We start from the raw sequence: 16,951 nt of genomic DNA, 5'->3' as shown, positions 1-16,951 counted from the left end.
GGGTGTCTACCAAGCCACCCACACCTGTTCCCTTTTCTGTTTCTCCTAATCGCCGTAGACTGCTAACATTTCATTATTGGTATTAATTCATAATATTGCATTTCTCCTCATTCTTAGTCCACTTCATCAGTTCTTACTGTTTTACAGTTAACCCTGCTGTTTGCTGCATGCTGCATGACACCCAGGGTCCTGGTAAGCTTTATTAACTCTAAATAATACTGGCAGTGGCTTGGACACCATACCTCCCAAACCCCACACTTGTAGCACACATAGCTAACTGTAAAAGAAATGGCTTCCCTGGGTCTGCTGATTTCCTCCTGAGACTTACAGTATGAAGATGTAATCTGACTGTGGTTTTAAATGGAATGCCTGCCTACCTGCCTGATTAGAAGTGTGTGTGTGTGTGTGCATGCATGCGTGTGTGCGTGTGTGTGTGTGTGTGTGTGTGTGTGTGTGTGTTCTCAGAAGCATTTGCCGAGCTTTACTGCTAGAACAGCTGTGTAGCATAGGTAGGTAGATCACGTGACCAACGTGTAACATGTAAGGTTTCAGTTCATTTTTTTTTTTTTTTGGAAGAGCCCTAATCATGACTTTCAAAGTGAATTGTGATGATGTGGGAAACTGCTGGGTTCCCAGTCCCCACGTGCAATGTCACGGTCAGTACTGACCCACATACACACCTCAATTTAGGAATGCGCCCAGAGAAATTGTTTCTATGTGTCCCTCTAGTAACTGTTCTTTATCTGAGGGGTTCAGCTTCTCCAATTTCTTTTGATTATATGCCCTACCCTCAAAATATAAGCAAAGTGGACAGCAAGGAAGAGACCTCAGATACTACAGGGAAATCATTACATTTGGTTCTGTGAGGGCTCAGCAGGCTTTGGTGGCAGCCTGAGTTCAGTTCCTAGAACCTGTATAATAGTGGAAGGATAGAACCAACTCCACACGTTGTCCTCTGATCACACTCCACCATGGCATGTGTGTCCACAAACAATAACAATGAGTTAATTTTTTTAAAATTTAATTCTGTGTCTGGAGAAGTGGTTCAGGGTGGTTAAAAACACTTACTGTTCTTCCAAACGAGCTAAGTTTTGTTCATTTGTACATTAGACAGTCCACAATTGCCAGTAACTTTGGCTCCACAGTCTCTGACAACTTCTTTTAGTCTTTGTGAGCACCTTCACACACACACACACACACTCACACACTCACGCACTGGCGCAAGTGCAAGTATAAAACATTTAAAATGTAATTCTCTCAGTAAGTATGAGCTTCGTGAAAACATCTGCTAAAGAGTAATTCTTACTAAGGATCCCTGAGGGCTAGTGGTTGTGTCTACAGAAGTAAATAGGATTGGTTCCTACTATCACAGCTTTTACAGAGGGTGAAAACAGTTATCATAGGATGGATGAAAGCAGTGATTAAGCACCTTTTGTCTACTCTACCAACATCAGGTAGTGAAGGGAAATTGAGTGTAAATGCTTTTAGCAGCACACTTAGATTGATTTATTTTTAAAACTCTACCATGGAAACTTTAAAATGTGGGTAAGAGAAGATATAATAGTACAATTCAGCCCCATATTCCTGGAGCTCAGTCATCAAAGAATCATTGACATACAGCTATAACTCAGATCCTGCAATTACCTCAGACATGCTGGATTATTAGAAGGCAAAATCTATATCAATTCATGTGTGGAATACATAGTACCTATTTCTAGGAGATAATGATAGTTAAAAACAAACATAGTCACCACCGTTGCAACTACAAAATCCACAATAATTTGCTAACATAAAATGTCTAGTTGGTGTCAGAAGTTCTCCAGTGGGCTCATGAATTGCCTTACTCTGTTTGTTTGCTTGGGGTGGGAACTAAAACACTGAGATGTCCCCAGGCTAAGCCATGGAGAGCCTGCTGTTAGTCACCAAACCAATGGCTGTAACTGTTACACTAGAGACTTCAGGCAGCTGGCAATGGCATCCTCCTTCCAAGCAAATCCTGGCAAGGAAGTCCGTCCAGGCTTCTGAAACAGAGAGCCCAGGAAACCGAGCCAAACAAACGCATCCTAAAAGAACAATGAAGTGATTTACTGCCTGGTTTTAAAAGCAAGTCCTGGAGCTCCTGCTACGGCAGTGGCGTCAAATCGCAGCTTTCTATTTAGACTAAATTCCTGAAATTTCTGCTCCCCTCCATAGTCCAAGTGCCTCACTAAGTGTCTGACACATAATAGGAGCTCAGATCACATGGCGTTTCTTTGTTCCACCATTTTCGATGAGGGCAGGACAGGTGTATCCTGGTGAATTCAACTTTGGCAAATTCAGATTTCGTTGCACACTGATTCGTTCCGATTTCCTCGAGTACATCTGTATGAGTAGCCGTCCCTAAAATGAACCCTGGAAAACTAGACTTAAAGCCAGGCCTTATAAGTAAGAGACAAGTGGTAAGCAGCTGGAGCAGCCAATTTCAACCCCAAATTAGGTCGCCTTTTCTTGGCAAGCTTCTCTGTAGTAGACTGCAAAAGCCGTTCTAGATCAGTTGGTCTGAGAGAGCCTTTGCTGCCAAGATTGTGAAAACCACAAAGGTTATGTGCCCTACTTCTCCATACCTTCACTTGGGTGGTGGTGCTGGGCGGGGGGTGTTGACCAGAAAAGCCATCTGGAATGCAGGCTGAGTGGGGCTTATTTATGTATGTGGGAGAGTGGGTGTGTTCATTGTGGAAAATTGATTGCATATTTTCAGATATGCATGCTCTTTTAACTCTACTCCCACCAAATAGCCCTTATTTTATAGGATGGCAGTTATGTTCATTTTTCTGAAAATGTCTGAGAAAATCAACTTTAAGGAAGGAAAGTTTAGCTCTGTTCATGGTTACTTGGCCTCACTGATGTGGCATAGGTCCTGACAGAGCATCATTGTGGGGGTGTGGACTGGAGCAGAGCTGCTCACTTCATGTCAACCAGGAAGCAGACAAATGAGGCAGGGACAAGATATATAATGACAGGGCTTGCTCTGGTGACCTACTTCTTTCTTCCAATAGGCCCCCTTCCAGTAATGCCTTTACATGAATCCTTCACAGGATTCCTCTTGTTAAAATCAGAGCCCTCAGATTCTAGTTACTACCTCAAAACTGCTTAGTTGGCAAGGAAGATTTTCTTTGGATCATAAACAAAGCTTTAGATAAACAGCCACGAAATTCTCTGAGATAAGACTTTCCCTGTGATAGCAAAGTCTTGAGTAGGTATCTCTTATCTTGAATGTAATGATACTTTCTTCAAAACCACAGGCCTGCCAGTCTCTTATGTACGACATAGGGACCAGTATGACTTGACTTACTTATATCATAGGGATGAAATCCCAGGAGAGGACAGGTCAAAATGTTACATGAACAGAAGCCAGCGATGGGCTTCTTTAGTTCAGGTTTACAGGTCAATGGTGAAACCCAACCCCGCCACACACTTGACAAACAGGCGTTGGCTTAGGGTAGCAAGCTCTGAAGACTGCCAAAGTTGAAACCTCACCGTCTTTTCCTATGGGTCAAGGGGGGGCTGTGAGCCTGATGCTGTATCTGGTGGCCTAATGTCACTAGAGATTTGATATTTATGGACAAGGTTATCTAGATGTGTGCATGTGTGTGTGCGTGCGTACATGTGTGTGTGCGTGTGTGTGTGTGTGTGTGTGTGTGTGTGTGTTGGCAGGTTGATTGTCAAGAACAGGTTTTTAAAACTGTGTCGATATTTGATCTTTATTTTGCTTTTTAATACCACTACTGCTGCCATTCATGTTAGAAAGCATTCTCCCAGAAGCCAATGCACAAGACTTTAAGACCATCTAACATAGCTGATCTACTTTTATCTATTAGTTAGGACTTAATTTCCTTCTGACTTTTTTTGGTACATTCATCCATCCATTCATTAACCCCCCTTCTCTTTTCATTTTCAGTTTGGGCTTCCTGTAGACGCGCTCTTTCCTGTGCAACAGAGCTGGGCCTCCCTCTCTTTATTTCCCCCTTAACATGCTTAGGGGGCATACACCCCATGCCTTCCCCTTTTCTTCCTGCGAATGTTTATAGAAGCCTGAGAGTCAAATGACGATGTCTGGCCCCTGACCAAGAAGCCAACAATCACGTGGCTTGGAGATACATTCCATACCTCAGTCCCTCTCCTAGTACCCTCAGCCATATGCACCCCCACTTCCCCAATCCATCTTCGCCAGACTGTCATGTGTTTACGGGTTGCTGTTTGCCACATTTTATGTACTCCATTTGAATTCCACTGATACTTGTTTCCTTGAAGTATTTCCAGCCACCGGCTGGATAAGACTCCTGCGTCCTAGTCACTGGGATTGTTCTCCCACTCCTAATGCCAGGAGCATAGCCCCTCATCACAGGTTCTAAAAGAATTGCTGGAGATGCCTATTTCTTCTACTATCTTAGCCCAGCCCTTTCTCGATTCCATTTCCTCGGAATCACTTTGCACAAGCTATGTTAAAAGTCAGCCACACATTTATTTACACCAAGCCCTTCCTATACAAAGTACAACTGCTGGGGCAGACAGTGTATACTCCCCCTCTGTAATTCTGGGTACCTCACAGATACAGAAGGGACAATAAACCAGAATGTCATTACCAGTCTAGAGTCTTGATTGATAGACTTCTAGAATTCTCCTTGGGGGTTTCAGCATGCCATTCATTGGTCATTTCTTGCCATCCCAATGAGGTGGGATAGCAAGAATAATAATCCCAGTTTGTAAACTGGCGAGCTGATCAAAGAATCCAGGCTTGGGTTGCCTAGATGAATACAATGGTAGGTTGAATCTACGTTTGCACACATGCCAGTTAAAAGAGGAGAGACCGGGGTTGGGGATTTAGCTCAGCGGTAGAGCACTTGCCTAGGAAGCGCAAGGCCCTGGGTTCGGTCCCCAGCTCCGAAAAAAAGAACCAAAAAAAAAAAAAAAAGAGGAGAGACCATTAGCTGGAGGGAAGAAAAGAGGCCTTGTCACTTGAAGGGTCATTTACTTTGGTCTAAGGATTTGATATTTTAAAAATACTGCAGTCTTAAACTTAAGAATCCCACACCTGATTGTGGCTTTTGGAAACCCTTTGAAGTACAGAGCCTTCCACCGTCAGGTCTATGAGGCAGGGTATGGCTTTTGGTGCTTGGCTAGTGACAGAGCAACAGCTAGAGGCGACCTGGCAATGATCTGTGGCTAATATGGCGTCTCTCTGCCCTTCCTTTGCAGTAATCCATGGCTGTGTACTGAATAGTATGCCCTGCTACAGCTGGACTGGACTCCACTTAGCCTTTTAAGCGAAGGTTCTTATTTTAACTGACAACTTTTTTTCTAAATGGTGCCAGACAGCTGGGCCCTCCACCCCTGCTCTGGTACTTCAAGCATTTTGGGTTTTTTTGTTTTGTTTTTTGAGTTCTGCAACTTGCTTCTGCCTTCTAGTCCCACTGGCACGGACCATGACCTTCTTCTTCTTTCTTGTTATAAAGGTGGCTGTATGATCACTACCTCTAAAGAAATTCAAGGTGATAATAAATTTACAGGCCTTCTGAACTGTTACGAAAAGGCAGGGGCCATTGTCTACAGTCGTAGTTAATAACTTAAACCTAAGAGTAAGCCCAAAGCAGAACTAGTTCAAGGCAAGCAAGTCTACGTGCGAACTTTCTCTTTTCTAGTTGGCAAAGAAGTGGTTTTGATGCGTACTGGCCAGCGGACAGAGGCAAGTACAGGGTGACAATGTGAAAGCACGTGGTTGTCCTTGAGGAAAGCCAACTGGAAGGAGAGAATTTCAGGAAAACCTATGCCTAGAGGCAAAACAAAACAAGCCACCACCAAGAACTGAAAGCCCCAAAGCAGAATTCCCAAGTATCTCAGATACAATCAGTAGTCTGGACAGTCAGGCTACTGAGTCAAGGCTGTCTGGGTCTCCTTGAGAAAGGCTCCTTATTTGTAGCCATGGGGGTTCTGTGTGGGGTTTTTTTTGTGTGTTTGTTTGTTTGTTTTTAAAACAGGTTCTTACTATGTAGCCCTGACTGGCCTTGAAATCACAATGTAGACCAGGCTGGCCTGAAATTCACAGAGATTTGCCTGCCTGTATTTCCTGAGTGCTGGGGTTAAAGTGCCTTAGGGGTTTTACTTCACCTTCCCAGACTGCCAGAAAGTATGGTCTTCCTTAAGAAGTACCCGTATTTTTAAATGAGGCCTTTCCTTTGCATTTGTATATAAACTCACTACTTGAGGCTGGAGGATCTCAAAATACTTCACAAGTATTTGAGCTACGCAACCTTCCAAAAGCAAGCAGAGATTGTACATAAAGTGAGGAGCTTTTTAGTCAGCATGGCTGATATCCATTGACACGTAGAGAAATGAAGATTTCCAATTTCCTGTCTCTGGGTTCCCAATCAAAAATCCAAGTATTTATGTATCTTCCTGGAGACAAGATTTTTTTTTTTTGATGTTCAGAAAAACCAGTGTTAGAAGACTCTTGGGGGTTTTCACATAGAAAAATAGTATGGGATGGGTAGGCATAGGTGAAGAGAAGGCTCCAGGCCAGCTGCCATGATGCCGGATGATCAGTTAGCTGTATGTTAAGTCTTACAGATGATCAGCTCCTGTAAGTCTGGACCAGGACCAGGCCACTGTACATTTCACTGGTGCAATGTGAAATCGGGGAACTCAGGTGGACAAAAAGGCAATCGAACCTATTAAAAGATGATGCTAAATTTCATTGAGAAGTTCTTCCCCCTGTAAATGGAAAAGCTTATGTTTTTCTTCACTAGAATGTCTTTAATTAGTACAATTGTTACTAATTTAAAAAAAAACACCCTAGGTTCCCGGTTTGCTTCTAATGAAACAAAAACCACTCAATAGAAATGGTCTGTGCTGGGAAATCCAGACTCGAATGGAATGACTTCCTAAAATACACACACACACACACATACACACGCATGCACACATGCACGCACCCTTCATTTCTCTTAAAGCCAAGAAGTCTGCTTTCCCCACCTGGTTTGATTTTTTTTTTTTTAAAAAAAAAATCATTTGGCATTCACAGTTGGCTGTTAATGTGTGCTTATTTTTAAATTAAAGCAAGATGCAATTAAACTGGCGTGGTGTTCTTCAAACCTTCCTACAGATGTGCCCATGGCGATGGCCCATCGTGACGTGTTCCTGTCTTCTCAGCAGTTAATCTGTGCTGCCTTACACTGTCCACTGCCCTTGCATGTTACTTTGAATGTCCTTTCTCTGGCTAATTTCGTGTTTTCTCTCTCTCTCTCTCTCCCTCTCCAGCTTTTTTTAACCTTGTCTTCAGCAGCTGTACTAAGTCTAAAGGAGAAGACTGCCATTATAGAAGAGTTAGTTAGGGCTCCATACTGTCTCAAGCAAGAAACCAACCAGTCCCCCTCCCCTGCAACTGTGCACATACACACCACACTCAACAAGTGTACATGTGTCCCTGTGTCCAGGCGAGAAGCTCTCTTCTGACTTACATGGTGTTTCACATGGAATTGTCTTGTCCTAAACTCACAAGGCAGGAAAAGAATCATCAGACTGGAAATGGACCAAATGTAACCTCAGAGAGACAACAACAGGACCACTCACCCAGGTGTTAAGTGACTGGCAGGAGACCTCAGCTGTGAGTGTGGAAGTGCTGTTCACCAGGTTTTGAGTTTGATGTTGTTTTCTAAAAACAATTCTCTGGTTCAATGGGTTAACTGTCTTCAGACACTATTAAGCTGATTCTGAATCTGGAAGAGAAAGCTGAGTGACATTTGCATCTTCAGCATTCACAGACTTTCTGCAGACCCCAGCAAAAGGGGGGAGAAATGGAACTATTACCATTCAGCTGAAGAAAGACATGAGGGGGGCTTAAGCTTAGTTGAGAGCAAAGTTTCTCCACACAAACTTCCAAGGGGCTTTGCGGGTTTCGCAAGAGGTTTCTGCTCAACTTGGTATGTTGAAGGAGAGCTTTGATGGCGGTAAATCTGCCTTGAAATCAATGGCTTTCCTTACTCTCTGAATACCATGTGAATGTGCTCTTTCCTATCCGTCCATACCACAAACACCAACATTCTGCTGTCTTGTCTCTTGGGAGAGCCTCTTTGCATGTTTTCCAGAATCTCTGTTTGGTTTTCCTTTCTTCTCTGTGGTTCTTTTTGCTGAAATGTGTGATCAGTCACTGCCCCTCTGGGGCTTTCATTCTCCAGAAGATACATCCCAGAACCAGCACTGTTTAGCTCATTATCTTTCTAATGTCCATGTCAATTTTCAATAAAATTCAAAGAAATGCTCAGTGGCTCTATGATCTGCTCCCATCAGTTGGTGGCACGGGTCACTACAATTTGCTTTAGGAATGGGTGGCCACCTCCCAAGTGGATAACTTGGGAGGCTCAGCGAGATGCCAGGAGCCGACTAAGTCTTCCTCAGTGGGCTGTCGTGCCCCCTCCCTCTGCCTTTCTTCCTCCTGTCACTGAAATTCCCACGGGACGGGGTGGGTATTAGCAGGCTGTCCTCTGCCTTCCCTCTAATTAGCACTGTTAAACTAATCAAAATGAATGGAGTGTTTGACAGTAGAGGGAGGGTAAAGACAGAAAATGGCATTCCACAGAACAAGAACAAAAACAGCTCTGTGCGACTTGTCTTATTTACTCCTGTGATGTGAATGTTTTCCCAGCTTCAGGAGTTGAAAGGCATTTAAAAATACTAAGCCTTATGTCTCTCAGGGATGCCTCCCATCCTCCCGGGCATTAAGGTAGGTAAAAGGGGAGAGTGGTCGGTTTTCAGAAATCTGGTTGTGAGTGAATTGAAGTTTGCTTCCCTCCGCTTCATTTGCCTAATGACCAAATGATGAAAAAAGGACCAATGAGTCTTCTCTCTGGAAAACCTGGAACCCTCTGCTTGGATACCAGAGCAAGTAACATTGACCAGCTTCTATGTAGATCACACACTAGGGGGCAGCAGAGTAAGGCTATTCGCTATGACTTCGCTAAACACTGATCCTGTGAAGGTGTGGGAAAAGCCAGGATCCTTAGCCTGTTGGAAAAGCGGGAAAATTGTGTTGAGAAAAGCACAGGAGGCCTGGTAATACAGTAAGGCGCCTGTCGCCAAACCCAACTATTTGAGTTCAGGACACTGGGACCCACATCGGGGAAGAAGAGAACTGATTCCTTGCAAGTTGTTCTCTGGTTTCCCCATATGTACCCTGGCACTTCACCTCCAACCCCTCACCCCCCAAATAGAAACGAAAAAAGAACACCAAATATTGAGTTTGAAGCACTGGGGTTCCGTTTCCAGTGGTAAAAGCAATAAAATCCAAAACCAGGGATGGTGTTAAATTCCTATAATCTCAGCATTCAGAAAGCATCGGGAAGAGGATGTCTTGTCTGATCAAACAGTAAGTCCAAGGCCAGCCTGGGTTACATATCCAGACCCTGTCTCAGTAAACCCAGCGGGTTGGGGGTGGGGCTTCTTGAGAAAAGAAGAATCCAGCAAATGCTTCACAGAACTAATTGAAAACAACAAACAAAAAGTATTGGGGCATTGGGGCCAGCAAGATGGCTCAACAGGAAAAAGTACCGGCCGCCAAGCCTAATGGCCTGGGTTTGATCCCTGGAACTCACACGGTGGAAGTAGAGAACTGACCCACCAGTGTAAGTCATGTGCGTGGTGTGGGCAAGTGTGGACAAAAACCCACTAAATATTTTTTTCATCCATGGATAGAACTGGAGAGATGATCTATAGGCTAAGAGCACTTGCTGCTCTCGCTGAGGATGGGGTTTCTAGCACACAAACTGAGGCAGGGGTTCACAAGTGCCCCTGCAACTCCATGGATTCTCCCCTTCTTCTGACCTCTGAAGCGGCATAATTCACAAGCACATACCCACACACAGACAGATACACATGCACACGATCTAAGGAAATCGTAAAACAACAACAACAAACCTGTCCATTTACTAAATGGGGTCTGCACAAGATAGAACCGGGCATGGGTACATCCCTGTAATACAGCACTGAGGAGATGGAGACAAAGAATCAGGAGTTCAAGGCCAGCCTTGGCAATTGTGCAATGTTCTATGCCAACGTCCATTATGGGTAATAAGGATATTCTTCTTTATAACTGCAATTGTCAACTCTGGTGCCTCACTCATCTCATTATTACACCATTTTGATCTACTGAATAATTTCCTTTACATAATTTTCCCTAAAGTGGCAGGATTTAGTTTAAAGTCATATATTCTGCCTTGTGTTTTAAATCTCCTTTAATATGGAACAGAATTTCTTTGCCTTTTATGAAACTGGTGTTTTTTCTAGTATTTTATTTAAAAAAAATTTCTGTGCTTGCAGCAGCGTGTGTGTGTGTGTGTGTACCTGAGGGCAGTGCCCATGGAAGTCAAAAGAGGGTGTTTGAGCCCTTGCAACTGAGCCCTTAACAGTAGGTTAAGTGAGCTGGAATTGAACTCTGGTCCTCTCAGCAAATGGTATGCATTCTTCCCCCCCGAGCTGGGGACCAACCCAGGGCCTTGCGCTTGCTAGGCAAAGCTCTACCACTGAGCTAAATCCCCAACCCCAATGGTATGCATTCTTAACCTCTGTGCTATCTTTCCACGCCCAACACTGATCTTTTTAAGGTCCTGTTTTCTTTTGTTGTTGTTGTTGTTGTTGTTGTTATTTTAAGATATAGGATGTGGGCTGTCAAGATAGCTCATCCGTCAGAAATGCATTGTACAACACCCTGAGTTCAGATCTGACAAGGCAGCAGGAGCAAACCAAGTGCTGAGAGTGGTCTTCTGACTCTCACAAATGCACCATGGCACACATGCACCCCCACACACGCAGTAACTCAACAATTCATTTCATTTTGCGTCAAGGCGCTGCCCTCATTCCTCCACTACGTAATTACTAGGCTTCTTCACCCCCTTTTCCATCAACAACCTTGCCACTAAAACCCTATACGGAGAAACTTTAAGTCCCCAGATATACCTGGCTCCTTATCAAAAAACCTCCTGGATTTAGCATCTGTTGATAGCTTTTGCCTGAATGGATTTTCAGTGTCAGCTCTCCATCCACTGCTGCCAGTCAGTACATGGTTTCTGCACAAGAAGCACAGGCTTTTCTCCCATCTCACTTATCTACTGTGCACGTATGGCTTTATGTAATAAATGTGCATGTACAGGTAGAGTTAGTTTTATATTTAATTATTTTATTAACTTTCAAACAGCATCTAGAGCGATGGGCTTCATTATGACATTTTTTTTTTTTTTTTTTTTTTTCTTTCTTTTTTCCAGAGCTGGGGACGGAACCCAGGGCCTTGCTTCCTAGGTAAGCGCTCTACTCGCTGAGCTAAATCCCAGCCCATTATGACATTTTCATGAATCAAGCCATTACACTTTGTTCTTATTTGTCCCCCAACCCCAACCATTCTTCACACACACACACACACACACACACACACACACACACACACACACACACACACACACACACACACAACACACACAGTTTTCTCCTGTTGGTTCTTCCTCCCCACGTCCTCTTCCTTTGCCTTTCAAGTCATATTTACATTTCCTGTTCCTTTTCTTCCTTCCTTTGCCCTCCTCCTTACGAATTTTTTTCCTCCATTCTCATGTTCCTCTTTAGATTTTCAGCACATGCACACACACACACACACACACACACACACACACACACACACGCACACACACACACACACTCCAGTGTTTTCTAGTTCATTACTGTTCCCGATTACCTTGGTGCTCAGGTTACTCAGCTTCACCCCTAATTGTAGGTTCCTGATTATTGCTTTGAATCCATTAATAAACATTCCTCAAGTGCATTTGTGGTAAGGAATACTGTGGTCAAGAACCCTGTGCAATGAAAGGCTAGGGAGGGTAGGGAGGCCAAAACGCAAGGGAGATGGGGATGTTCAACATACAATGTATGCTCATGGAAATTTAAAAACTAATAAATACATTTTTTAAAAAAAAGAATTTTGTGTGAGACTGAATCCGCAGGATTGCTGCAGGTTTGAAGCCAGCCTAGGCTACAGAGTGAGACTCTTGTCTCAAGAAAAAAAAAAAAAACAACAACAAAACAAAAGCCCCTTAAAAAAGGTTTCTATGCAGATAATGGCTGATCGCCAAAAAGATATTTTTTTCAGTGGTGGCTGATGGCAAAATGCCTATGGTCCTGTGAACAAACGCTGACCCACGCTACTGTAAACTACCTAGTGGAACTCATTTCATTGTCAAAAAAGTCTATGACATTTCAAAGAAGGTTAGTTAAGAAGAGGAAGGGAGTTAGTGGGGTGGGGCACGAGAGTTACAGTAATAAGGAGTTGTGGGTATAATCAAAATAATCATGAAACACACACACACACACACACACACACACACACACACACGAATTTTGGATGGTCTAATTTCTGATAAGCTAATGGGAAAAGTGTTTAATTGGGTTCTAGGTTCTGAGGTCCCCTCCTGTCATTACTGACTCCTTTACAAGGAAGGTCAGGAAAGGAAGCCTTGTACAGTCAAATGGGTCATGTGTCTGTCTAAAGAGCAGCAGAAGGCTGTGCTGTAGAATGACGGAGGGTAGGAAAATAGCTGCTAACAGGTTTGGGGTGTGGTTCAGGACTGCATTGGGCTGCGTTTATTATCTCTTTCCTCCACATGACTTCAATCTTTATTCAGATAATGTTGCTGTTTACATGTCTCAGCTGCTCCCTGAGAGATTCTGTATCTTGTGAAAGGGGAATGGGTTAAACCAGGTGGGCTGGAGGGTTTTATTAAAAGGACTCCTGGAGAGAGAAGGTTACAGATCATGCAAATTTTTCTTCTGCTTTCTTTTCAAGAGATGATACGGTTTATATTCCATTGTGGGAATTATAAACACAGCACCCTTATGATTGTTCCAGGGCAAACGGCCTCCTTTTCTTGCCTAACTGCGAATACAGGGGACTGATCCCAGTAACTCATACATGCTAGGCAGACACTCTACCACTGACCTACATCCACAGCCCATTAGATGGCCTCTTAGACCATTTTCCCTGCTTTTCATTTTATAATTCAAAAGTCAGGGGCTGGGGATTTAGCTCAGTGGTAGAGCGCTTACCTAGGAAGCGCAAGGCCCTGGGTTCGGTCCCCAGCTCCGAAAAAAAAAGAACCAAAAAAAAAAAAAAAGTCAAATTGTATTTGTTTGCTTGCTTGTTTCTGACCCCCACCTTCCCTTCAGCTATTGCTCTCTCGAAACATCCATGCAGACGCACTCAAAGATGTGTCTCTTTAATGTCCTAGGCAACTTCTTCATTATTTTTTGAAATTAAAATATAATCACATCATTTCCTCCTTTCCCTTGCACGCTCTGCTATGAACCCCCTTGCTCTCTCTCAAATCCGTGCCCCCCCTCTCCTAAATATACAAACACAATCTGCTCAGTCTGTATAATGTTCTGTATGATTATAGTTTGACAAGCAAAAATAATTATCACAGGTGCTAAGATCCTATAACAACTTTATATTTTGAATATAATAAATAAGAAAAATAGAGGTTTACTCAAGCTTATCCAGAAATTCAGTGATGAATTTGTGAGACACACACCGACTTAAATATCCAAGCTAAGGCCACAATATTCTATACAAAGTGAGTTTTGTATGAACCTTCTAGATAAGCCAAGCAGGAAATGGATCACATATCTGTTATTCAGGAATCTATAGGAAACTGCCTAGTGTAATTAGAACTCCCTAAGTAAGACTGGCTGTGTGGAATATAATCATCTCTCAAAACGAAGCATATTTTAAATTTATACCAAGAAGAAAAATGGTAAATATAGGTGTGCAACAGCTGTAACTGAACCACAGGAATAATGTAGTTTTGTTAGTACTTTCTGAATTAATGCTAATATGGAGTCGTAAACTTAAATGCAAATCTGATCAGGAGCTAAGAGGAAGGGTTTCCTTTTTCTCAGATTTAAAGAAAGATGTCTTATAACTGCAATATTAACTTTGATGAGGGTTGGTAGCCCAGAACATGTCTTAGTTCTTTTGTGCTGCTATAAATGGAGGCTGAATAACTCCTAAAGAACTGAAATCTATTTCTTAAGAGTTCTACAGGCTGGGAAGTCCAAGATCAGGACATTAGTAGATGTGGTTGTCTGGAGAGGAATGTTCTCTGCTCCCAAGATAATTTCTTGTTGCTGTATCCATCAGAAGAGAGCAATACTGTATCCTCATATGGGGGAAGGTAGAAGGTCAAATGTTGTATGACATATGTTTCATAAAGATCTTAATTTCTGTCAGGAGAGAGTAGCCCATAAAGGCCTAACTAACTCTTAAAGATCCTTCCTCTTTTTCTGTTCTTGGTGTGTGTGTGTGTGTGTGTGTGTGTGTGTGTGTGTGTGTGTGTGTTTCATTTTTTAATGTGGGGTCTCACTTAGCCCGGTCTGGATTTGCAGTCACTCTGTAGTAACAACTTGAGAGTGCGGATATTACACCTGTGCCCCCACACCTAGCTTAAGACCCCCCTCTTTTAAGATTTATTATACGTGCATTAGTGTTTTGCCTCTGTGTATGTATGTACAACACACGCATGCTTAGTACCCAAAGACATCAGAAGAGGACAACTGATTCCTCTAGAACTGGAGTTACAAATGGTTGTGAACCACCTTGTGGGTGTTAGGAACACAACTCAAGTCCTCTGTAAGAGGAACAAGTGTTCTTAACCACTGACCCATCTCTTCAGCACAAAGACCCTACCTCTAGGGAGAGGGGGACGGAAAGGGGGCTTGGACGGGAGACTGGGAAAGGAATAACATTTGAAAAGGAAAATCAAAATATCCAATAAAAACAACTAAATAGGGGTTGGGGATTTAGGCTCAGTGATAAAGCGCCTGCCTAGCAAGCACAAGGCCCTGGGTTCGGTCCCCAGCTCTGAAAAAAAAGAAAAGGAAAAAAAATAACTAAATAAAAAGACCCTACCTCTTAGTCACATTTGCCATCAAATTTCAGCGACTGAATTTTGAAGGGGACATAGCCATAGAAACCGGAAAGGAATCAAATTATTAAAACACGTTCGCCTTGTGAGGTAGATTCTAAGAAACTAGGATGGAGGGCTGGAGAGATGGCTCAGTGGTTAAGAGCACTGACTGCTCTCCCAGAGGTCCTGAGTTCAAATCCCAGCAACCACATGGTGGCTCACAACCATCTGTAATGAGATCTGATGCCCTCTGAAGAAACACTCATATATGTAAAATAAATAACTAAATATTAAAAAAAAAGAATTTCTAAAAAAGAAAGAAAGAAACTGGGATGGTGCTAAGAGAAAGATGGTCATTCATTTGACTAACCTATGGCATGCCCATGGAAGCCAAAGTACAGGCAGTAAAAGGCAAGGAACTCCCTGTTTTTCATAGATTCATATTTTATCAAGGAAAAAGAGTCAGTTGTTTTAACGTTTTTCCTTCTCAAATTTTTATTAGAAGATTTAAAAGACACAATGCTAACTTATGAAAGATATCAAGACCTAAATTAAAATGACATCATTGAGTTGAAATAGTTATATATGTAGAAATGTGCAAAACCAGAATACAATATACTCTACAACGTTACTAATCAGAAGTGGAGATACGCCTAGAAGGAAATTTGAACAGCAATTCTTAAGAAAATATAATTAAGAATTTACAGTTTTTCAAAGTAATTAGGTGTGGACCCATTCAATAATGAGTTTTGATATTTTTAATGAAGCATAGATACGGTTATTGAGATTTAATTGTAGGGCAATTTTTTTTAGTGAAAGTAATTCTCTCCCTCTCATGCATCTCTTTCTATTTTCCTAGCATCTGTCCTCCCTCACTCCCAGAGACACACATAAACACAAATTACAAGCTAAATTTGTTGTTCTTGTCAATCTGCAAGTTGAGCACAGAGATCAGTATCTGTATTCCAAGTACCCCAGAGGGCAGGGAAGTGTAGGTTCGAAGCTAGCCTTGGTTATATACTGAGACTTAACGTTGAGGGTAATCGATTAAAAGACACCTTATCCAGTAGTCCTAATGCTAGTGCAAGTGTTAAATCTATACGGGGTTCGTTTTCGTTACCGCGATTGTAATCTATATAATGATTTGGCTATTATGCTGCCCAGCAGCTTTTAACTAGTCGTTCGGGTCTTTAGTAAACTGAACTAGAAAGACACTATGATACACTTTGTAATCCCAGCACTCGGAAGGTGCGGGCAGGAAGAGAAGTTCAATGTCACCCTTGGTTGCACAGTGAATTGGAAAGGTAGCCTGAGAAACAAAATCCTCCCTCTTCCTCTCTTGCTCTCTCTCTCTCTCTCTCTCTCTCTCTCTCTCTCTCTCTCTCTCTCTCTCTCCTCTGTGTGTGTGTGTGTGTGTGTGCACGCGTGTGCGTGCGCGTGTGTGCGTGTGTGTGTGTGTGTGTGTGTGTGTGTTGATGCAACACAGAATTGTCTGTAACCATAGTCAGAAAAAATGTCAAAGTGTCAGCTAGAGAAGTGATGCTGTTATTTTCTTTGCAAACGTTTCCTTTTCAGCCACACTTTCAGGAGTAGCTCCAAAGCCGATGATGGAAGGCGCATTGATTTTTTTTTTCAAGCTATTCTCTGAAGAGGCATCTCGGGGAGCTAACGGGGAAACCATGCCAAATGCCCCTAAAACCCAAAGCCCTTCCGATGGCCACGGCTAGAGCATAAGGGCAGGCATCACAGCTAACTAGTCACCCGAGGGCACCTTCCAGGGACTTAAAGGAATCATCATTTTCTGGAACCTCAGTGAAGCCCCAATAGTCCCCAACTGGGAGGCTCCGCCTCCTGTCAGTCACCAGAGTGCGTCAAAGGAGAGTGACGTCAGAGGAAGGGAAAATGCCCATCGCGCGAGATTTCGTCCGCGACTTTGAAGTTAGAGACCGGCTGCGGCTCATGCGCTGTGGCCTCACAAC

The 16,951-nt window shown here is 42.9% G+C and overlaps 1 protein-coding gene across 6 annotated transcripts in view; it reads left to right on the top strand.

Annotated features, from left to right (window-relative positions):
• Positions 1-8,296, top strand: part of Septin6 (septin 6) — a 75,979-nt gene extending 67,683 nt beyond the window's left edge. Inside the window, exons 10-11 of one of the 6 annotated variants that reach the window (XM_032889524.1) lie at positions 148-192; positions 5,236-5,310. In XM_032889524.1, coding sequence (XP_032745415.1) covers positions 148-151 — 4 coding nt within the window. In that variant the 3' untranslated portion in view covers positions 152-192; positions 5,236-5,310. Of the gene's footprint in view, positions 1-147; positions 193-3,937; positions 4,625-5,235; positions 5,376-7,293 lie in introns of those variants that run through there. The other 5 variants (XM_032889523.1, XM_032889522.1, XM_032889520.1 and 2 more) reach the window with 5 other exon arrangements.
• Positions 8,297-16,951: the final 8,655 nt, after the last annotated feature.

Source organism: Rattus rattus, chromosome X (genome assembly GCF_011064425.1).
Source record: "Rattus rattus isolate New Zealand chromosome X, Rrattus_CSIRO_v1, whole genome shotgun sequence".
In the NCBI taxonomy this organism is placed as follows: Eukaryota; Metazoa; Chordata; class Mammalia; order Rodentia; family Muridae; genus Rattus; species Rattus rattus.
The sequence above is the reverse complement of the archived record's forward strand: the minus strand, read 5'-3'. Positions and strand labels throughout refer to the sequence as shown.